We start from the raw sequence: 23,371 nt of genomic DNA, 5'->3' as shown, positions 1-23,371 counted from the left end.
TATAAGAAATACCAAGTCTATTCAGGAAACAACAGGGTATAATTTGTAAAATAATTATACATATGCTGAGGTGGATCTCTGTGTGTTTGAAAACGTTACATTTTGCAAAGGCATTTGATCCCTAGCATTTGTCCGGTGGGAAGGAAGCAAGATAGCCAACTGTCTGTGGGTCACACTTAATGACTGGGGGTTCCGGGGATTTCCACAGATCGGGAAGCTGCATAGTGAATTGGATATGGTGAAAATGAACGTGAAAGTCATGACCGCCATATTGATGGAGAACACTCCTGGGTCTGAAAACCATGAAGACATAGAGCTGCTGCAGGTATGAGCCCAGGGACAATCGGGGCAAAGCGTTCCGAATGTCCTTTTCTAAGGAACTCTGAACTTCGGAGATGGAAGGTTTCATAATAGTGGCTAATGGCCCATCCCTATATGTCTTGGCTTCCTTTGATTTCTAAACTTAATCGTGTTGTCAGAAATGCAGTGGTAACACACGTGATCAACCCTAACCCCTTTATAAAAAAATAATTCACTGTAATGCATAGCTTGCTCATGCGCAATCAGACTTACACGTGAAGTATGTAAAATTGCCTTACGTGCATCTGCTCACCAAACACTGAGTAGTTGTGTTGGTGTTAGGGCTGTAGAAATGAAGGCGCTGTCCTAGGCCTTGGCTAGGTTGGCTTGTAAACAACACAGTAAAATATTACAAGTGCCGGGATAAAACTATGTCAGCCTGTGGCATGACTGTGAGTGGGGAAGACAATATTTTAAGTGAAAGTGTAGCTATAAAGAGTACTTAGGCTGTAGAGGAGCAGATACCGGGTCATTTAGTACCTGACCCCACATGAGTAGCTGGATGGATACCCCACACTTTTTTTCCACATCTGCACCTACATATGTCCACCTTCCCTCCACTGTTTTTTTAATTATTAACTTTACTTTTTAGAATTTATTAACTGCAATGAGGCACAATGGTTCGTGTATGTAATACTAGCACTAGAGAGCCTGCGGTGGAAGATCTCTTGAGCCCAGGAGTTCAAGACTGCCTGAGTAACATGGCAAGACTCTTTAACAAAATGAAACAATCAGAGCTATAATTCCATTTAAGCCTTATTGCTTTAAAAAAGGACTCAGAGAGAAAAACAATAAAACAAACAAAAAAAACAATTCCTAAGTCTTTCCAGAAAGTTAAGTACCTCCTCATGTTTTTACTCTTTTCAGAGCCCTGCTCCTTATTTCCCATGTTGGTTTTGTCTTTCTCCTACTTACTCTTATTTTCAGTGGCTGAAGCATACCCTCCCACTCGGAGTAAACTGAGTACTTGCATAGCCTAGAACAGTTTTTGTTCCATGTTAAATGCTAGTTAATTTAGCTGGATGGATTCTAAGCATAGCATTCTTTTCACTGACTTCCTTGGAAGGAGATGTTCCCTTGTTCTCCTGCATTCTGTGGTGCTGATGAGAATAGTCATTGATCTCTGACTCCTCATTTGTTTCATAATTGATTAATTTTTTCTCTTGCCATTTTGTGGTTTCTCTTCCCTTTAATAGTTTTGGTATTTCACTCTTCTTCTACGAACAGATATTTGCGTGTGCATGCATGAATAATTCCCTTATTATCCTGCTTGATAGTTTCTAGGTCCTTATCGGCCTTAGTTGTATTTTTGATTCTAGGAACTATATAGTTTTTACCAAAGATATTGCATCTATCTTCCATTCTCTCTAGTCTTACACAGTGTTGCAAACAATGAGATTTCTGGTCTTATTTTAGTATCTCTTTTGTTTTAAACTTTTCTTCATTGTTTGAGCTATTGTTCCTGAAAACAAAACAAACAAAAAAACAAAAGAACAACTCTGTATTTGATGTATTGTTTCTTGAAAACTTACGTTATTAATTTCCCTAATATCAGCTTTCCCGATAATGCATTATTTCAAGTATTACCTTTTCGTTTAAAACTTTATGTGGATATTTATAGCAGTACAAATTTTTTTGCTGTGGTTGTTTGCTTCTCTGTTCAACTTCTAAAGCTGCTTTTATGTCTGTAGTGTGGGCTCTGCTTTACATCCTCTCCTGTTCGTAACCTCTTACATCCTATGAGAGACTCTTTGCCAGGTGTTGGGCATAGCCTGTTGACCCATGCTGAGAGAATGCCAAGGTTTTCAGCATTTGAGTATTCTGCATGGGATGGATGATGCTGGCTGGGATACAGTGAGAGCTGGTCTTCTGGGTTATAAGCTTTCCACTGTCTTCCTAGATATTGTCAGAAGTAGGAAAAAAGACTTGTCTGTCCCAATCATTGTTCCCGCTTAGAAACATTTACACACACACACACACACACACTTAAAAAGAAAATGAATCTTCCACAAATTTCCTTAAATATTGTTATAAAAAGTAAACAAAGGAATCTCCACAGGTAATCTGTCTGTATCTATGCACGCCCATAACAAAGACTACTAGGACCTCACATATACCTTTCAGAACACTCCTCCCCAATCAATGGACATGAGCTTACATCTGTATAACGATAAGAAGATGATTTCAACTCCCATTTGGGGAGCATCAAGACCTAGATATGGTGGGATAGATATCTTCTCTATTTCACTGGGGAACTCATGTTATTCCCTAAAGGGAGCTTAATCATAATTCCAGGAAGAGTCACTAAAGCATATAAACTGGCCGTGAGTAGTTGCAAGCCTATGAGCCCAGCATTTCTGCCCAGATATTAGCAGAAATATCTCCAGTTGAAACCAATATGGCCTGTATAGTGAATCTAAGATCAACCTGGGCCGTAGAGTGAGAGACCTTGTCTCAAAAAATAAGTACATGAATGATTATAGAAATTGAGAAACTATACAACCAGCTCCAATTTTAAAAGATCCTTCTGGCGGCACTAATTCTAGGAAAGGAAGACCACATCTCAGGAAACAACTTAAAAATTCTTTCTTATATTTGGTGTAAAAATAGTACATAGATGGAAACTTTGCAAAACCAGTTTTGTCCAACATAGTGGTGCATGCCTTTTAATCCCAGCACTTGGGATGCAGAGAAAAGTGGATCTCTGTTAGTTAGAAGGTATCCTGGTCTACATAGTGAGTTTCAGGCCACACAGGGCTATACAGTGAGACCTTGTCTCAAAATGAATGAACAAATGAATGAATGAAACAAATAGCCTACCTAATTTACCCTTTTAAAAATGTATAGTTATGATACATTATGACATTTTTTTAAAATTTATTTATTAGTTCAAGTTAGGGAACAAGCTTGTTTCACATGTAGTCCCTTCTCCCTCTCCCTCCCCTCACCCCCATCCCTCCTCCCTCACACCCAATCTGCCCCCCACCCCATCCACCCACCACTCCCCAGGCAGGGTAGGGCCCTCAACAGGGGCTTTGCAGTGTCCTCCAAATCTTCCTGTACTGGGCCTGGATTATGACATTTTTAAAAAAACCACTTAATCCAGCATCTTCAAACTTATTTGACCAAAGAAACTCTGCTTGCTAAATATGTAATATGAAACATAAGAATAATATAACTTGAAGCAACAAACAATTAAAAAAAATAGGGTCTTACTTTATAATTCAAGCTATTTTTGTATTTGCTGTGACATCCAGCCTGTCAAAATTCATGGCAATTCTCCTGCCTCAGTCTTCTAAATGCTGGGATTAGAGATATGTGGTGCTACACCTGGCTCAAATTATTAAATTCAATCACCAATGTAGGGATATTTTATTTAGAATATTTTAGTTAGGAACATTGTGTTATTTTGCTCAGCATTCTTGGGAGTCTTTACTTTCCTTGAACTTTTACTAATTGTATGACATGAAGAGCTTACATGATATTTAGTAGACAACAGTAACATTAATGGCATCCTGTTAGTGCAGGAGAATAAAAGAAAAATAATCACTGGAGTTCATATGTAGTAATCATTAAAGAAAAACCTGACTGACCCATTTTTAGATATAAAATTTGTGGCTTGTGTTGCTAGCAAGCATGTTAAATTAAAATTTAAAAACAAATACCAATAGAAAAGGGTATTTTAAAAAATTGCTACAGTGATATTCCTAGTTTCCCATGATCTTTACAATCCTGTTCCAAATCCTAAAATTAAGTGACTATGACTTTCCTCTCATGTTCTCACCCATCCCTGGCAAACAATCCTTCAATGAAAATGTGTGCCATAATGCTCCGTTTAAGTATGTGACCCGAGTTCTATATGTTATCCCATTAGGAACAAATGTCTTCTTGTCTCAGTGTGTGGGCGTAGATGTGCAGTGGTTTTCAAGTGTGATTGCTGGTTGCTACTCTGATGCCAGAGCCCAGAGATGTGTATTTCTCTGCATAGCAAGGACACTGAGGTGATGAGTCAATGTTAGATTCCATCCCATGCTCAGCACTGACACAGAACAGCTTGGCGACAAACACTATACAGCATTTAACTTTCATTTTCTTCCCATACTTTTTTGTAAGTAATAAATAACGATTCGGTGTGAACACTGCTTAATTTCTTCTTCTTCTTCTTCTTCTTCTTCTTCTTCTTCTTCTTCTTCTTCTTCTTCTTCTTCTTCTTCTTCTTCTTCTTCTTCTTTTTTTGTTTTTTTGTTTTGAGACTGGGTTTCTCTATGTAACAGTCCTGGCTGTCCTGGAACTCGCTCTGTAGACCAAGCTGGCCTGGAACTCACAGATAACCTGCCTGCCTCTGCCTCTCAAGTGCTGGCATTAAAGGCATGTGCCACCATGGTCCAGCTGTTCCTAACTTCTTTTGCCAAATATATTTTTATTCTAATTAACTTTCTTTACTCTAATCAACCACTATGGTTAATCTAAAACAATGAACTGGATGTGATAGTCTATGGAGAGAAATGACTAGGAACCTATGTTTAAAGATAAATAATTGTGAGACCAACAAAAATTGACTGTGGATGAAAAGAATGATTCTTTAGATTCTTATTTTTTTACTGTTTCAAATTTTCTTACACCTGTCTGAACTGGGCGACCAGTAGTAGATGAACCCTGGGTGATGGCTGATAAGCTCTACTTCCTGATTGGCCACCTTCATAGAAACTGCAGGAGATTCTAGAGGCTCAGCAAGAGCCTAAGTCGGTGATTTCTCAACATTCCTAAAGCTGTGACTCTTTAATACACTTCCTCATGTTGTGGTGACCCCCCAACCATAACATTATTTTCATTGCTACTTCATAACTGTAATTTTGCTACTGTTATGAATTGCAATATAAATATCTGATATGCAGGATCTCTGATATGTGACCCCAAAGGGTTGGGACCCACAGCTTGGGAACCACACTGTTCTAGGTGGTCATCAGAGATGAGCATTCTGGTGAGAGGAAGAACTAACAGGAAGAAATTATGTGTAGAAGGTGTCCTGAACACATTGGCACCACTGGCCAAAGAAGTAGACACATCTAATATCAGAGCATGCCTTCATCCCTTCCTCCCATAACCTGCCAGTACTCCCAGCTGGTTGAACCTAATTAGAAGCCAGTGGCCACTGAGATCCTTATGATGCAGCCAGCAGAACAGAAGAGGGGGGTAAGTGTGGTCATTGGATCTAAAAGACAGAAACAAGGAAGGTGATCAGCAAATAGGAGAAGTGTCCACTTAAAACTTGTTGGACCTTTCCTGCACATTCACATAACCAGGAACTATTTGCTAGCATTAAGACCTCTAGTTTTCTGCTCCTCTGCTCACATTTTAATGGTGGCTTCATTTACTTGGAACTTGTTCTTCATGTCCTTTTGTCTGGCATTCCCTCTCTGTTCCTCCAGTCCATGTTAAGCCATTAGATCCCAAAGCTTGGCTGTCTCACAGGGCTGCTGCCCTTCCTGAGAACCTAAGGTAGAGCCTCAGCCTCTCCTTTCCTTACTGCCTTGTTTCTGTGGACTTAGACCTTCACTGGGTGGAGACTGCATTCCTTTCTCGGGTAGAGAGTATGGGGCTTGAGAGGCTGCAATCAGTCTGTCCTCAATGTGTCTGATCTGGGTTTGGGAGTAAAGAATTGCAATGTATGGGCTCTACATTGGCTTCCTTGGCATGGCTTGGCTTTGGGAACCTTGCTCTTACCCTGAATAGCTAGTTTTCTTCTTGGTACTTCCCCTTTCTGAGAAACCCCCACCACCACCACACCCCTCTTTCTTTTCTTTCTTTTTCCATTTTTAAGACAAGGTCTTGTGGTGCTTGCACTCATAGTCCTCCAGCCTCAGCCTCTTGAGTAGAGTCACAGTATGTGCTGCCATACCTAGTGGTTTTTCTTTTTTTCTTTTTTGCTTTGCCTGGCTTCTGTGGGATGGAGAAGAATAAAGGGAACTCAGATTTTGAAAGTATAAGTAGAGAAATCTTTGGATTAGCTTACTGGAGAAATATAAGATCATGGGAAGCTAAAATTCCATCCTGGAAAGATAGGCTGTAAGCCAGTTGAGGAAAAAACCTGCAAGTAACTAAGAGAAAGGAAGGAAGGAAGGAAGGAAGGAAGGAAGGAAGGAAGGAAGGAAGGAAAGTAGGAAGGAAGGAAGGAAAACAGTTATCCTCTGGCAATTCTCATTGTTTTTACTATGTGCATGAAACTGAGCAGAACAGACTTTTGTAGTGTCCTGGAGTCCATCTCCTTCCCTTTAGAGATGAGGTTGCATAATCAGAAAGAGGACAATTTGTGCGCAGGATAGCAAATGATGGCATATTGAGTAACCTACCCTCCTAAGCTACCCTCTCTTGGTACCAATTGACTTCTCATTTGGAACCCAGGACTGGCTGTAGAAGGCTAATCTATTACCTTTGCTATGGGCCTGAATCAGTTCTTGGACTTCTCTGGAAGGAACCTGAAGGCAGTAACTAAGGCCTTTGCTTTTAAATTCATCACAGTGTAATTGAGAAGCACAGGGTCCCTTTTGCAGGGTCTTAGTCTGGTAGATAAAAGAATTTCAAAACTAACTCAGAAGTTTGAGAAAACAACAGCAGGCCAAACTAGCTGGAGGTGCTGGCAGCTGCTGCAAGGAGGGAGATGGGGACTAGGAAGAAAGTCATGCTTTTTCAGTTAGAGGTCTGCAAAGTAAGCAGGCTCAGCAGGGGAATTCTGAGCAGCTGCTTGGGAGGTGGGGATAGAGAGGGTTCGGAGAGTGAGAATGCCCAGAGTAATCAGGGCAAACAGGCTTAGTATTCTGGCAGGTATTGGAAATGGGAAAGAGGGAGACAAAGCTTTATGAGTTACAAGGGGTCGCCTTAGCTCAGAGGGCCAGGAAGCAATGCAAGGAGGGAATGGCATCTAACATAGGTAGATATTCCCTTCATGGTCTTAACATGTCTTCAGGAATATATCATGTTTCCCTTCACAGTCTGGTTTCAGGCTGTTCTCTGAAGTTGTGTAACAGGATTTTCTCCTTCCCCGGGAGGTTCTGGCCTTGCCTAGGCAAGGGAAATTCCTGCTGCTTTATCAAAAGGTGTTATCAGCTACTAAGTTATTTGAGAGAGAGGGGTTTCTTATGATTAACTAGCAGTACTTCAAATTCTAAAGGGGGGCAATTGTGAGACACCCCCTCCCCCTTCCTCAGAATTAGTGTTAGCAGGAACACAGTGAGGCCCTTATCTGAACTATCCATCCTCACTTTTGTTATGATAATGCGCCTAGGGAGACCTTGCCTGGGGGACCTTGGTGGATTCCTTGGCCAGTGAAGTTGACCAAGGCAGAGGGACAAACGTGCCAGGCAGACAGAGCTTAAGAGAGAAGTTTTATTAGAAAGGGGAGGGAGAAGGAAAGAGAAAAGAGGTAAAGAGACACAGAGACAGAGAGAGGACAGAAGAGAAGAGGGAGACAGGAAAAGCGCTGTCTGCCCCAAGGGAACAGCAGGAGAGAGAGTGGGGAAGACAGATCTGAGTAAGTAGGAAGATAGCATAAATGGGCGGGGGGTCTGTCTTTTAAAGGGGTCTTTTGCACCTGCATGCTGACCAGGGTACTGTCTGAGTGTGTTCTGCCAGGTGACAGGGGCAGGCCAGCATAATGCCTGAATCCTTCCACCTTTAGCTCTCAGTCAGTTAATGTTTGACTAGTTGCATGTGGTTGTTTACCATGAGTTAATTAACTGCCTGGTGAGTTGTATACATCAGTGCTCTGTTGAAGCATTAACACCTTAGGACAAAAGAAGTTAGAACAGAAGTTGCCGAAGACCGAGGCATTCAAGAAATAGATTGTTGAGGTTATTGAGTAAGGAAGTTAAGAGTTTTAATAAGTTAATGAGTTCATGAGGGTTATGTTAACAGTTCTTTGGGCTTTAGGGTGAGAGACTTTTTTCCTTTGGAGCAGATAGAGCCATGCTTCGTGTCTCTTGCAGGCTGGGTGGGGAGTGCTGTGACAGAGGAAATGTGCTGTGGCGAGATAATAGGGATATTGCCATACAGATATTATTTCCACAGAAGTTTTCATGAGCACATACCATTTCCTGTTTTTACTTTTTTCGAAGGGGGCTATTTGGCCTTTTTTTTTTCCTTTTTCTGGTTTTGTTGTTGTGTATTTTCGTCTGTTTGTTCATTTTAGCATATTCCTTGTTGGTGAATGTGGGCTGGCTGTAGTTGGTGCTGAACCTGAAAAGGGATCTCTTTTCGTAATTCCTAAGTGTCCCGTGGAAATACAAGAGCCAGTTGGGTAAAAGAAAGCTCTTAATGAGCCTCTTTGTTGTGCTTCAGAGTCTTTGGAATTGTTAAACTTCACTGTAGCTTAGAAGCCCGTCTACAATAGAGAGACAATTCCCGGGTCTGTGATGGACACATCCACTAACTCCTGTCGCTCTCTTTCCACTCCCTGCATCCTGCATCCGGAGCTCCACAAGTGTCTGTGTGCAGCACTCTGCGCCCTCCCTCCCCCACCAGACACACTTTTTTTTTGTCTTCAGTGCTTGATCTATGCTGTTTGCAGGTGGCATGGCGGTCCTCTGAGACAGACATCAATTGCAAAGATCAGAGTGGGCTGGCTTTTGAAGAGTTTTTTCACATTCTGCTTTGTAAGCCCGCTGAGATGTGGTGTTCCTTTCATGTTTCCTCTCCATCTGTCTCTCCAAAGGGCAAAGGGAGGGTCTTCACATGACTGGGGCTGTTGATGCTGGCTGCAAATTCATTTCAATTAATGTCTACATTTTTTGTCTTGGGCATCTAGCACCATTGCATTGCTTGATTTTTGACCTTATGCTAGCAAGGCTTCCTGTGAGCAACAAGAGGAAAATTTTCTGCACCATCAGAAGAAAGAATAAAAGAATATCTCTCATTCATTATTGGGGGAGAGGGAGGTCTACTAGATGCTATGGAGTCTTATTTTGGTGATATTGGGTCCTAAGCAATAGTGTAAGTGTTACAGATCATATTCATTATCTAGGGAATCTCTTAGTGACCCCTCTTCAAGCAATGGTAATGTATTTATTGACACCCTGCTGTATACTAGGCTTTGTAGGTCTTCAAACACATCATTTCCTTTGGCCTAGTGAGTCCAAAGTCTTATCTCTTTGCCTGTCTTACCACCAGCCACACCTACTTTGGGACTTCCTTTCCTGGCTTCTTTTCATATTACAGTGCAGAGCTGAGTAAGTTGCCTCACACTAGATGGCCTTAAAAGCATAAAATATTTCAGATCTGGGGCTTTAAAAACAAATTGAGCCCCTGTACTGCACATGAACAGCAATCAGATCATTAACAAATAAGACAATTTATCTGGCTTGACATTGTGGGAATAATTCATCTACCACCTACCTGTTACCCCCTCCCTCCAGCCCCTCACCTTTCCTTTTTATTTCATTTTATCTTAAAAAATTTGTATGTTTTTGCAGAGGTGATAACTGCTACATAGGAGTCTAAATGCCAGTTAGTAATAGTGTAACTTATTTATATCTGGATTTCCTATCAGCAGTCTTGTAATAGACTATTTGAGATTCTAAACGGTTTAATGAAGCATACATATTTTTTGGGGGGAGCAACTTTCTTGAGAAGTCAGATTGTGTAATTACGTGAGGTGTAAGCAAGTTCTCATGCTCTTGCTGTGAGAGCAGAGATAGCCCTGCATCTTTGCCTGCTGCTGTGCTAATGCACGGGAGAATGCAGCCAAGATGGATGGAGAAGATGCTAATATCAGCCTATGCACCTTGGGTTTATTGGAGCTTTGCTAGAAGGAAGTCAGTTGCAAGGCAGCAGATTTCAAATGTCAGGATACTTAAGAAACACTTTGGCGGTGCTTGTTAAGAAAAATGTAGATTCCCCAGACTAATTCTTGGGGCTGCTGAGGCGGTTAAGTGTTCTATTGATGGCTCTGATACTTATGAGAAAAAGCTAGCTGTGGGGTAATGTCTTAGCTCAAGGCAGTGATTTTAAGTAGTCCAAATAAGGTCATTATCCATGATGAGTTTTTAAATCCTGGTTCAGTTTATATTGAATGTGATGTAGCCATAAACTTTAAAGGCTTAAGTACATGTAACAGGAAGTAAAATTATGCCCCCGTGCTGTAAATGCTTCTTAACTACTTCCACCATCACTAATAATGACAACAACATTTCATGTTTATGCTTTGTAGTTACAAAGCTCCCGGTCTCAGCATCTCATTTGATTTTCACACCCGCTCTGGAGGTAAATGTGACAAGTGGTTATTTTTCATTTATAATGAGAAAACTAAAATTTATAAAACAAGTGATTTTTTTTTCCCCCAAATAGCTCAGTTATTAAGCTGGGCTTCTAGAATTTCCATACAGCATTTCAGGGTACCACATTGTTGTTTTAGAGAAAAATTATCCATCTCCTTTCACTGCCCTCTGACGGGCAGGATGAACTGTCCACATTTGAAAAACTTGATGGTCGCTGGATGACAGCACGGAAGTGACCACATGTTAAAGAATTATTTTTATCATTTATTAAAGTGTAAGATCTGTGCACAAATATTAAAGAATAAATGGGGAACCTGAACAGAGTTGCAAGCTACTGGCCTCCACTTGCTCCTTGCTCCAAAAAGGGGTGGGGCCACCCGTACCTAGGATAAGTCCATTCCCAATGAGAACCCAGCCTCTTGGACCAAACATCACCTCTTAATTCACAAGCAGATCGGTGACAGAATTCCCATGACAACCACAGGTGCATGTAGTGTCAGTTGTTTTTATAAAGAGCATCCATAGTATGGAAAAAGAAACCTCCTTTTTTCTGACAGAAACTTTACAAGACTGGTCGGGAGATGCAGGAGAGGATCATGGACCTGCTGGTGGTAGTGGAAAATGAAGACGTAACTGTTGAGCTAATTCAAGTGAATGAGGATCTGAATAATGCCATCCTTGGATATGAGAGGTGAGCAGACAATGTGCCCTTTCACCCTCTTCTCAATGTAGTTTCACCACCATAGGGCCCTCATTCCGTCTGGAGAACCCACAAGAGAATAGTCTTTCTAGATCTTTTTTTCTCAATAGGAGTGGCATGGTGAATAGACTAGTGTTCTTTTGTGTGGCCACTGCTCCTCCCCCAAATGCCAGAGATGCTCCTCTGAGTTGAGGTGACTCAACAGACAGCCTTGGGAAGGTACTGTTACTGTTGAGAATTACTAGGGCTATTTCATTGTACAGTGGCTACATTTCTAACCAGCAAATGAAGAATGAGGTGAGTGGCATAAGAAAGAGGTGAGCAGGCCTAAACTCAAATCTAGATGATGTGAAATAAAATAGATAAGTTGCCTAACATTCTGAAGCCTTCCCCCCCAAAAAAACCCATAAAACAAAACAAAAAACACAAAAATTCTATCTTTGGAGGGGCTGATTTTATTTTTCAGGGGTAAATGAGATAATGCATATTACAAACAAATAACACAGTGGCATATTGACACTCATTACATTTTTGTGTGTGATGCTAGGATTGAACTTGGGACTCTGTCCTGGTAGTCTAGTGCTCTATCACTGAATTATACTCCTGATATTTCCCACACTGAATCACCATTTTTCCATCCTCATTCATGTTCCATTTAGACTTTAAAAATCACAAAGGTTTTCACTCTTTTTCTCCCCCGTGCCAACACTGAGGCAAGAGAATCAGGAAGAGAAAGCCAGCAGCTGTACTGTGGTGGTTCCTTTCTCCTTTACAGTCTCACATTCACTGCCTCTTAGGGACGGCAAGTTTTTGTAAGAAAACATGGCAGTGAGCCCCGTCACCATGCTCTTAGTACTGGACAGACTCACAGTCCTTGCCCTTTCCTGTGACATAAATCTCTGTAAGCAGAAAAATGTCCAAGGGTAACCCCGTGGTTTTCAGTCTTTGAGCTGATGTCTGGTTTTCATTTGGGACAATTCTGTTGCCAACCGTAAGACACTGGTTAAAGGCCCTCTCCAAGGAGGAACTTTTGTTTATTTGTTCTACATCAGGCATTTGGATTGCTTGTGTTGACTCTGCTCTGAACAGCATGTACCACGGTGACCGTGGTCCTTGAATTCTGAGAGAGAGAAAGGGGGCTCCTAGAAAAGATGCTTACCAGTTTTGTTTTTCTGCCACGAGCTCCATGGTTTGAGCAGCACAGATTTATTATTATTAGGTTATAAACTCATTTCTCCAGGTTGGGAGATGCAAGTGTCTGTCTCTGGACTGGACTCCAGATGGCAGCAGGGCTGCCTTTCATTTTGGAGGTCCCAAAGGAGACGCCATCTCCTTACCTTTGCAGCCAATAAAGGCTGCCCGCTTTCCTTGGCCCATGACCTCTTTATTCCATCTTCAGTGCCAATACCTGCTTTAGAAAGGCCCCCATCTTAACACTCTTCCTGCTTCTTCTAAACCCTTCTTCTCAAGTACTGTTTTTATGACTACAGTGAGCGTGTCTCTTATATCCAAGAAAATCCCCTAGCCAAGGTAAACTTGCTAGCTGACATCATTCCCTCTGCAGTCTTCAGTCCCCCCAGTTTCAATCTAGCCTATAATAGTCACTAAGTGAAGTAGAACATGGGTATCATTAGAGGAGAACACTATTCTCCTTCTTCTAACAGTCTGGCCTCCAAGTCTCCAAAGGTTTACCTCCATCCTACCTGCAAAATATTTCCATCACTCCATTTAGAAGCATCTAGAACAGTGGTTTTCAACATTCCTACTGCTGCCTCCCTTTAATATAATTCCTCCTGTTGTGTTGACCCCCAGCCTTAAAATTATTTTTTTTTGTTGCTACTTCAGAACTGTCATTTTGCTACTGTTATGAATCGTAATGTATTTTTGGAGATAGAAGTTTGCCAAAGGGATCCCAATCCACAGGTTGAGAATCGCTGGTTTAAAAACTGAGCGTGTTCAGATACACAAGTGTTTAGGCTTTTGGAGTCAGTGTTCAGATACAGAAGTGTTTAGGCTTTTGGAGTCAGTGTTCAGGTACAGAAGTGTTTAGGTTTTTTGAATTCAATGTGATGATGGTACTACCATAAGTTTCTGAAGCCATTTTCAATTTGTAAGCCAACTCCACATTTACTGCCTATATATCATCTATCACTCCATAGCTATGTGATTTTGCCTCTCTGAAGAAATGGCTCAAATGAGATTCCCATTTAGTGGATGGAACACTGAGGTTCAGTCAGATTCACAGGCATATAGGGAGTAGGGAGTAATGTGGTCTTCTTCAGCTTCACTGGTTTTTACACTCCCACTGTTCTAACTGCTTCCCTTTTACCTTGGTGGACAAGCAATGGGAAATGAAGCCCAAACTGTAAAAGATCAGTCTTTTTTTTTTTCCGGATCAAGTATTTAAAGATGCTACACTGAACACTGGACTACTTTTCATGCACTTGAATATTTTCTGTTAAGTTAATCCTTTGGCTGTTGTATACATACATAAAATTCACCCTGGTTACTCTTTCCCTCAGCCCTGTCTTTCTCTCCACTCGATCTATTAATCCTCCCATGCATACACACACACACACACACACACACACACACACACACACACACACACACACAGTACCTTTCCAAACTCATGATTTTGTTTATTTGTTTGTTTGTTTGTTTGTTTAGTTGAGCAACCCATTTAGTTTAATCAGGGCCATCTATGCAGCTGTTGGTTTGATTTCATGAAATTATTTATAATGGTGAAGTAAAGAACAACCTTATATTTGAAAATAAGAACTGGTGAGGGTGTTGTTGATTATTATGGTTAAAACATTATAGGCATTAGAAATTACAGTTCTAAGTGACTAGAAAAATACAACACAGTGGAAGTAGAATACAGAATTGCATAAAGTATAATTTCCACTAAGTTTAAAAGTAGCTAGACACAATAGCACATGCCTATAACTCTAGCACTCCAGACTCAGGCAAGACGATCATAGGTCTGCCCTGTGCTACATAGCAAAACACTATCTTAAAGTAAGTAAATTAATATAGAAATTAAGTCACTTAGAGAATACACAAACTGCTCATATTACTAGTAGTGCTAATTTCTAGAACAGAGGATTTATTAAGTTTTCTAAACTTTTCTATTTCCTCACAGTGTTTTCTAAGAAGGTTGGTACTCTATTAGCTAGAAGAAAGGGTTTTGGTGGCTGTGTTGTGGTACTGGGGACTGAATACAGATCTTTAAACTCTGTCACTAAGCCATATTCCCACCCCTAGAAGAGAGTTAGTTACTAAAGGTATTTTCCCTAGGATTGGAGAGGGGTGAGGCTTGGCATCACTACAGCAACTATCTGTGCATTTACTAATGCTAGGTTTTCTTTGATAAATGATGTTGCACTTTGCTGATTTAAACAGGTTCACTCGAAACCAACAAAGGCTTTTGGAACAGAATAGGAACTCGAAGGACGCCACCGATGTAAGTGATTAGAAATGGCATAACGTAAACGATCAAGTATCTTATTAATTATCCTTCAGGAAGCAAAGAATCCCTAGAAACAGTTCTTTAAAAGAGGAAGCACACAGTGACAACCTGCCACGGCTTTGGCCATGTGGTTTCCATCTTAAGTTGTGAGACGGGTCTCTAATTAAGGAAGGACTCATGTGCTTAGTGAGATGGAATTTGAGCTGTCATGGTCTGAAGTTTTCCTCAGAAAATTTCCAAAGGAATGGGTGTAGAGAGAGCCAGAAGAAGTTGCATGATTTCCCCCCTAAATTGTCTCTGCTTTGTTTTCAGACTTCCAACGAGCCCTCTGCTCCTTCCTGCGATCTTCTTGATCTTAGTCCCATCGTGCCAATGCCTATGTCCAATGGGGAAGCACTCCACACCGTCAATTCTCAGCTTTCAGCCTTAAGTAAATAAGCCACTGGGCCTTCTCTCACCAGTGTCAAGCCTGATAGGAGATAGTTGTCCTTGGTTTCCTAGTTGAATGCCTCTGGAGAGGGACAGACGTCAGTCTGACTATCAGAGATGTAATCACTTCCCTGCAAAATGGTTGGGTTAGATTCAGCAAACAAATGGGGTGTGTGGGGGAGGGTTTTGGAACTCGTCCCAATCGCTTAGAATCCCATGAAGTTTACCTGACCTGCACAGGTTTTGCTCCTTGATAGCCAATACTTAAATCTCCTCTAGACATAGACTATTATTGTTAGATTTCTCTGCTGTACCACAGCTCAAAGGAGGGAATAACTGATGCGGACAAAGGAATTCAGGAATTAGGAGGAAAGACTGGATGGGAGTGAAATGTGAAGGTGTAACGAGAGATGATCCATAGTCCGTAAGGTTAAGATATCTTTATTCAGATAAACACTAGCCAAATGTAAGCCAGAGCATGCCAGGGGCAGCAAGGCAGACCAGCCAAAGAACAGGGGCCCCATGTGCCTTGCAGCCCCTTAAAAACCTATCATGCGTCATTCTGACCTCACCTTGACAACACCCTGACAGGCGTGGTCAGGCACACCGGTTGCCAGCCCTTAGGAGGCGTGGTTATGGTGTCTCCCTACTTGAAGGCAGTTAGAAATGCAAGTTGTAGGTCCAGTCCATTTCTGTCTCCTAACCTTTGAGACATCTGCGTTCTGAAGTGAAGCCGTGGTTCCCTGTGAAGATGTATGAAATGATGTTAGCAAAATGCACTTAGGCTTGTAGTCACCCACCCTACCTACCTTTTAGTATCTCCTATCCTTGTTTCCAGTAAGTTTTCTTATGCTACAAAATAAGCAAGATGAGAAAAAGAGATCTACAATTCTAGTTCAGCCGAACCGTAATTTGTTTTTCTCTTACATTTTGGTGTTTCCACGGCAAAAGTATGCAGTATGGAGTTTGTGGTTTCCTTACAGCTCTCTTCATGTCTGAAATATTGGCGGCTTGCTTATTATGTAAGCTAGTGAGATTTGTGGAACCACTTGTCCTGGAGAGTTTTCACGGATTCTTATTACGAATTTTGGGCAAAGGAAGATAATTATTCCCTTTCAGTGTTTTAATAGTATGGGAGTTTAAGAACTTAGAGGTGAAGGCTGAGCTCTCTGCAGAAATTCTAACTGTTCACTTTTGTGCTAGGCAGAAGACATGTGCAGTCCTTTCCATTTTGGGTCAGCTTGAGATTTTGGAAAATCCAATATATAATATTTTCCACTTATGACAGCCTCTTTTTGTGGCAGGGATTGTTTTTGTCTCTTTCTCTGTCCCCTATAAATGAGGCTTTTTAATCTGTCAGAGGAATCCCTATGATTTTATGGCGACAGAAGTATCTAAGCCAATCTCCTTCTTTAACTGTGGAAAACCGAGGATAATAATGATGGTAGCCATGCACATGGTAAAAATTGCCTTTAAAAGACTAAACCAATGGATTTTATATTTTAGGTGTCAGCTCTCCAAGTCCTGTTGTAACAAACAGCTTGTATCCCAGTCTTCATCCACAGGTGGATTTGCTAGCCTCGGAAAATACAGAATTACCCTCCCTGTAAGTATGTCAGTGATGCCAGAGAACTAATGCTATGATTTGTAACACACATAATAAAAATCTAAAGACAGATATTGGGGTTTAAGCTAAAGATCAGAAAAGCAAAGCAGCCAAGCCACCTGAGAGCTCTTACCTCTACCAAGGCTGGGTTGATCCTGTCTTCAACATGGCTGGAGACTAATTGCCTCAGACTGAAAGGGTGATTCTGTCTCCACGAATCCTCAGCATGTCTGGAGACTAATTGCTCTGAGACCGTGCTCCTGTCTTATATGCCTCTAATGCTGGGGTTACAGGCATGGGATCCCAAGTGCTAACATCTCCTTTGTGTGAGCTCTGTTTCTCTTTTAGACTGATTCACTCTCATGTAGCCCAGGGTGGCCTTGAACTCACAGAGATCCATCTGCCTGTTTCTGAGTCCTGGGATTAAAGGTAGATGCCATGACTGCCTGGCCTCTATGGCTAATTAGTGTAGCTGCTAAGATTAGAGGTGTATACCGCCACTGCCTGGCCTATACAGCTGTGGCTAGCTTTGCATTCTGATCTTCAGACAAGCTTTATTGGATGAGAAACAATATATCACCACAATGGCATTCTGCTTCCTTATGTAAGAAAACATGGTGTTGTGTGACACTGTTTCTTGGGAGGCAGGATCAAGCATCTACTTACCCAGATAAGGAAGCTACAACAGACCAAAGTACAAATACTACCCAAGTCCAACTTGGTGAACTATGAGTTTTATTGGTGTTACTTACAGGAACGTTGGTGAGGGGTTACTTACAGGAGCAGAAATGACTCAAAGCTACATCACCAAAAAGCCCACCCCAGCATGGGTGGCAGACACTCATGAAAGCTGGGAATTCGACTATCACTGTACAACCTGCAGCCATCTCAAAAGGATAGTGTCTCTCTTTCAGGCATTTCATTGTTCTGGTATTCTTTGACAGCTTGGCTTCTCTCTGTTTCTTCTAAGTGGCTTATCTGGTCTTACCTTCTTCCAAGTAGCTCTGCTAGTCTGCAGCTCTTCAAGGAAGCTCCTTTTGTCTGAGAGTGTCCCTCAGCATCCCTTACAGCTTATATACTGGGAAGGTTGGGGTGGGCGGTGGGGGAGCTAGTGAATCTATTCAGTTTCAGTGACTTCCTGAAGCTATTGAGTTGGTTATTTCCTAAGCATGAGAAGATTTCCTACAGGATAGAATGTTTTGCCTCCCCTTGGAATATCCTGTTGTTTTGCCGCCCCTTAAGCATCCTTTGTTTTAAGGAACCTCCCTCCAAGATGGAAGGTTTAAATCTTAGAGGGAACTGCTACACAACAGATGGTACAGAAAAATAGAGACAACAGTCAGACAGACCTGTGTCAAAGTCTTAGCCATGCGTCCATTTAGCAGTTTGGCATAGCAGGAAATGTTAGCCACTGTGAATTAATTTTCCTCTAAGAATACTTCTAGGATTCACACAACGTCCATGAAATGTAAATAAAATTCCTAAGGTAGCACTTACTACACTCCATAATAAACATTCAATATATCCGTTTCTCTGATTTTGTTCATGGTAGTCAGTTATGGGAAATACAGTGACAAAGGAAGGTTAACAATGATTTTTAAAACTGGTGAGAGCAATGGCCACACAAATTTCATGAAATTGCCTACATATAACAGTGCTCTGTACTTTGTTGATTTTATATAATTATTTGCCAAAGTATTTTTTAGTTTGTGTCATAATTCATTATTCCTTTTGTAGAGAAGAGGGAACTAGGACTTAGGAATGGAACTTGCCAAAGTTGACACAGTAATTGGAAAAATCACCAAAAACCAAGTATCAGTGGCTCATAAACATTTGTATTGATCTTCAGATTTCTTAGAGATTTCTTAGAGAACTGTCAGTAAAACAAAAAGATAGGTTAGTTGATTGATTTTATCTTTTTTCTTTTATGATGTTTCACTCTAGTGTAGGCTGACCCAGAACTCACTAGGCTCAGGCTGGTGGTAAATTCTCAATAACCTTCTGACCTCAGTCTCCTGAGTGCAGGGACTATGGTCATGAACCATCGTGTTTGACATATATTTTGTTTTTACCTCTCAGATTGGCCAAAGTTGAAATGTTTGATAAGAATTCATTGGCTGTAGAAAGAGATACAATCAAAAAATTATGTAACTTTATAGGGGACAGGTGACAATAATAATAAATGAACACTGCATTTACTTTGGACATGTGATCTTAAATCTAGAAAGTTATGCTCATACACTTAGGTATTTATAAGATGTTTCTTTATGATATGGTGGGCAATGGTAGCTAATAAATGTAAGATTCATTAGTTGGGGACTGGTCAAATAAATAGCTCTGTAATATGTGATTACTGTATAGCTAGGGGAACAAGGAGGCTCTTTACATAAGAAGCTATCTTTACTGTCACACAGGAGAAAAGATGTCAAGTAGTGTGAGTATACTATATTGTTTTTATGTAAGAAAGTGGCGAAAGGATAATATGTGTTAATATTTGTATCATTTTGCATAAATTGCAGAAAAACAAAAGGTGGTGACTTAAGTGTAGCGATAGGCAGAATAGATAAGACTAAAAGAATAAATAGGCTGGATTTGTCACTAAAGTTTATTTTTCCATACACAGAAGCATGCATGTGAGCACTCGTGCGCACACACACATACACACACAAACACACACACACACACACACACACACCATATATTTCAAGAAATAGGTAACACATTTCCATGAAACTGATACCAAAATAACATAAATATATATAAACACAATTTTTTTATTTTTTTTTATTTCATTCTCTTTCCTTTCTCTGGTGTTATACTGCATCTGTTAGTTGGTTGGATTGTTATCTTTCCAAGACATATTTAGGTAACAGAGAATATCAATTTATTTCTCCTTTGTTAAACAATTAATTGCTTTTCTATACTTAAAAGAGAGAAGACTGTAGAGACTAGAATGAAAAACAATTAAACAGGGAATTTCTTCTAAAAGGCAAGGAACAAGTATAAGGAAAGAGGGAAAAGGTCATATGCTAGGAAATGAAGGTCACGACCTCATGGGTTGTCAAACTGAGACTGCACCATTGGCTGGCTATCTCTGGTCTTGGGCCTACAGTACAAGCACATCCTGAAATGTTGTGGGCCAGTTTCTAGTTGAACTGCTTGCTAAGTAACTGTTTTCCTGTCATCCTGCTAACCTTGTTGGGTAATATGAGAATGAATGAGTGATGCAGAAAAAAAATTTCCCTGGCAGCAAATGTCTCCATGAAACTTTACTAAAGAAACAAAAGCTCAGCTACCAGTGTTCAGTTTAATGTACACGATTTCAGATCATACTCCAGTATTCGGAAATCACTAAGATGACTGCTAATGTCACATAGTGAACTTGAGCACAGATCACATATCATATTTCTAGCCCCATAGGTTCTGCCTCAGTAGCACAAATCTTAGTTTTCACAACAATTACTAGTTGCTTAAAAAAAAAAAAAAAAGTTGTGTCGAACAGTTGTTTCTCTGTAAATAAATAAGTTTTTGTTTTGTTTCCTCTTCTTTAGTTTTGAGCAGTTTGATGTGTGGGTGTGATTTCTTTTGACGTGCTTGTGTACAATTGGCTGAGTACATTAGTTTCCTATGACTGCCATTTTACAAGCTCCCACAGATTAGATGGTTCAAAACCACAGATAATATTATCTCATAGTTATGCAAGCAAGAAGTCTGGAATTGAGTCTCTCTGTCATTTTTCAGTAACAATTTGTCCTCTGCCTCTTCCTTGGTGACTCGGTATTCCTTGGCTTCACTGGCTTATTGGCTATTCCAATTTGTGCCTTCACCTTCTGGCCTCTCTTATAAGCAACTACAATCTCACTAAGCTCACTAAGGGATCACTGTCCCTAGGACTTGAAACCAAATCAGATCATCCAGGTGACAACTGCATCTGAAGATCTTTAACTACATGGAGATCTCTTTTCTGAGTAAGACAGCACAAGTTCTAGGCATTATAACCTTCAATTCACTACACAGACATTCTAGAATCTGAGTTTATGTCTTTCACCAAATACTTTTCAGCCTTTGTTTATTTGTAATTATTTCCAGTGCTGCACACATTCTGCTTTCCTGCTGGGATTGTGGAAACACTTGTTGGGTGGTGGTATCTCCTAAGTGTTTTAGGGCCACTTGATTTGTCTCTTTCACTCGTGTTCACTCTGGATCATGCCTGTGATCCATGTTCAGGTTCATTAACTGTTCTGTCATCTCCATTTCACAATGAAACTGATTTGAAGTTTGTTTCTAATTTGTTACTTTTTTTCAGTTTTAAAATTTCCACTTTGTTATTGATGTGGTCTCTTTGTTAACTGACACTTTCTATTTTTCCAATTTAAGAGCATTATTGAATGCTTGCTTCTTGGAATAGTTGTACCGCAATGGCTGCCTTAAAATCTCTTTGGGATAACTCCAGCATTCATGTTCTCTTGGTGTTCATTTCTGTTAGCTGTCTTTTTACTACATTAAGGTTTTTTTTTTTTCTTTTTTTCTTTTTTTTTTTTTTCTGGCTCTTTTTCTGCCTAGTCATTTTGAGTTACATCTTTGACATTTTAAAATTTTTATTAGTACATGCTAGGTTTTGGTAAAGTCTACTCTATAATGTTGATATTTTGATTTTATTAAGCAAAGAGTTAGATTCACTTCATAATTTCAGCGTGCCTCTGTAATATGGGGTTTGAAAATCAATCCCACCTGTGTACTACCCTGTGGTCAATCAGAAGTCTAGCAACAGGTTGTGTGTCCACTTCTCAATATTTTGGCATTATTATGAAAATCAGAATTGTTGACATTAAAAACAAATCAATCTTATGATTTCATAACAACCTTACAAGATTGTTTTCCTGAATTCTCTCACTTTGTCCTTTCTCTGGCATTCTCTGGTGTCCCGGAGGTCCCCTCCTCTGTTCTCTGGCCATCTCATTATCTAATTACCCAATCTTCATTCTTCTGCTGTGCTTTCTCCAGACAAATGGGGGGGATGGAAAGAAACAACTGCTATCCCCATGCTTTTGATGTCACACCTTAGCCAACTGAGAGGAAGTTTCCCTCCAGTTTACTCTTCTGCCCATCCCTGTTGCCTCTGAAGCCACAGCAACCACCATGAGGTTGTCTATGTTGGGATGTAAAGATGGGTCAGAGGAAGCTGGGGTGTCTTTCTTGCTCCCTATATGCAAATGAGTGCTTTTCTTGGAGTTGTGTTATCACTTATGCCTGTATCTAGGGTTCAGGCTACATTCAGATCAAAAGTAAATTCGACAGTAATACTTTAGCAGCACTTAAATTTTGGTCTTTTCCCAATCAGCCTGCTACTATCTTCACAACCCTCACTAGCTTTACTGGTTTTTGTTTTCCAGCTTTTATAGTGGCATTAGTAATGGGATAAAATGTTTTTTCCACTCCACTTTAACCAGAATGGGAATTCTCCCATCTTTCCTAAGTTTTGCTGGGCACTGCTTCTCATCTTTCAAGATTTAATGGGTGGTAGCTACAGATGGAACGACTGAATGCTGGGTTTTCACTAATGTACTGTGCACTCTCCAGGGCCTCAAGTCCACTATTGCCAAAGACTGGTGTGTTGGCTGTGTTTGCTTTTGAGTTTCATGCCCTGGAGGGTGCTGAAACCAGATGGCAATTCTTATCATTTTGTGAGTGTAAGGTGGGGTGTCATTTTGTGTAGTGCTTAGTTGTTTGGCAAGCTTTGTTTTCAGACCAGGGAAATCATCTTACTTTTTGCGTTTGTGTTCTCACTGTAGGGTAATCATGCTGTGTTATCACACTATCCTAGGTTTGCCCAAAGGACCAGCCCAAACCTCGCCTCAAGTCACACATATGATAATGTGAGTAACGAAACCCTTTGTTATCGGGTCACCTAGTCAGGAGAAAACCATGACCAAAAGCATTACACACCTTTACAGTGGGTTGACACAGCCATTGTTGGCAACCTTAATCTTTTTAGATAGACAAATTTTATTTTACTTTTCTTAAGCGGGTTAAAGATCATGATGTCTTGGAATTTAACTCAGTGGTTCAGCACCTGTCTAGTATCCACAAGCTCTAAGTTTGATCCCCAGCACTGTAAGAAAAAAAAAAAAAGTTATAGGTCCTTTAACATTGTTATTGTTTATGTTTGGAAAAATTTCAGAGTTGTTCGTCCCTCCATCTCTAGCCCTTGTGAAGGTCATCGGTGTGTTTCACGTAATTAAACTAGTGCTTCAACTCTCGTCCTAGCCTTAACAGTTAGTCACTTGCTCTTTTGTGTACATGTGACTCTCACACACTCCTTACTTCTCTCCGTCTCTTTTTGTGGCCCCCTTTTCACTCCTGATACTTCAGTATCGGGAACCTTAGGCCCAGACTTCCCTTTCTATATTATCTACCTGGTTCCTTTAGAATCTTCTATTTCCCCCCTTCTTCTCCTTTGAGACAGGGTCTCCTTGGCCATGAGCTCCTCAGCCTCATCCCTTTACCTCCGAAGTAATGGGATTAAAGGCATGCAC

At 40.6% G+C, this 23,371-nt stretch overlaps 1 protein-coding gene across 2 annotated transcripts in view; it reads left to right on the top strand.

Annotated features, from left to right (window-relative positions):
* Positions 1–23,371, top strand: part of Tom1l1 (target of myb1 like 1 membrane trafficking protein) — a 44,731-nt gene that overhangs the window by 15,418 nt on the left and 5,942 nt on the right. For both annotated transcript variants that reach the window (XM_035447411.1, XM_027426267.2), the window contains 6 exons: positions 209–325; positions 11,186–11,319; positions 14,734–14,794; positions 15,113–15,230; positions 16,736–16,835; positions 22,660–22,711. In XM_035447411.1, the coding sequence (XP_035303302.1) occupies positions 209–325; positions 11,186–11,319; positions 14,734–14,794; positions 15,113–15,230; positions 16,736–16,835; positions 22,660–22,711 (582 nt within the window). The remainder of the gene's footprint in view (positions 1–208; positions 326–11,185; positions 11,320–14,733; positions 14,795–15,112; positions 15,231–16,735; positions 16,836–22,659; positions 22,712–23,371) is intronic.

This window comes from Cricetulus griseus, chromosome 7 (assembly GCF_003668045.3).
Source record: "Cricetulus griseus strain 17A/GY chromosome 7, alternate assembly CriGri-PICRH-1.0, whole genome shotgun sequence".
Taxonomy (NCBI): domain Eukaryota; kingdom Metazoa; phylum Chordata; class Mammalia; order Rodentia; family Cricetidae; genus Cricetulus; species Cricetulus griseus.
This window is presented reverse-complemented; position numbering and strand designations above follow the sequence as displayed.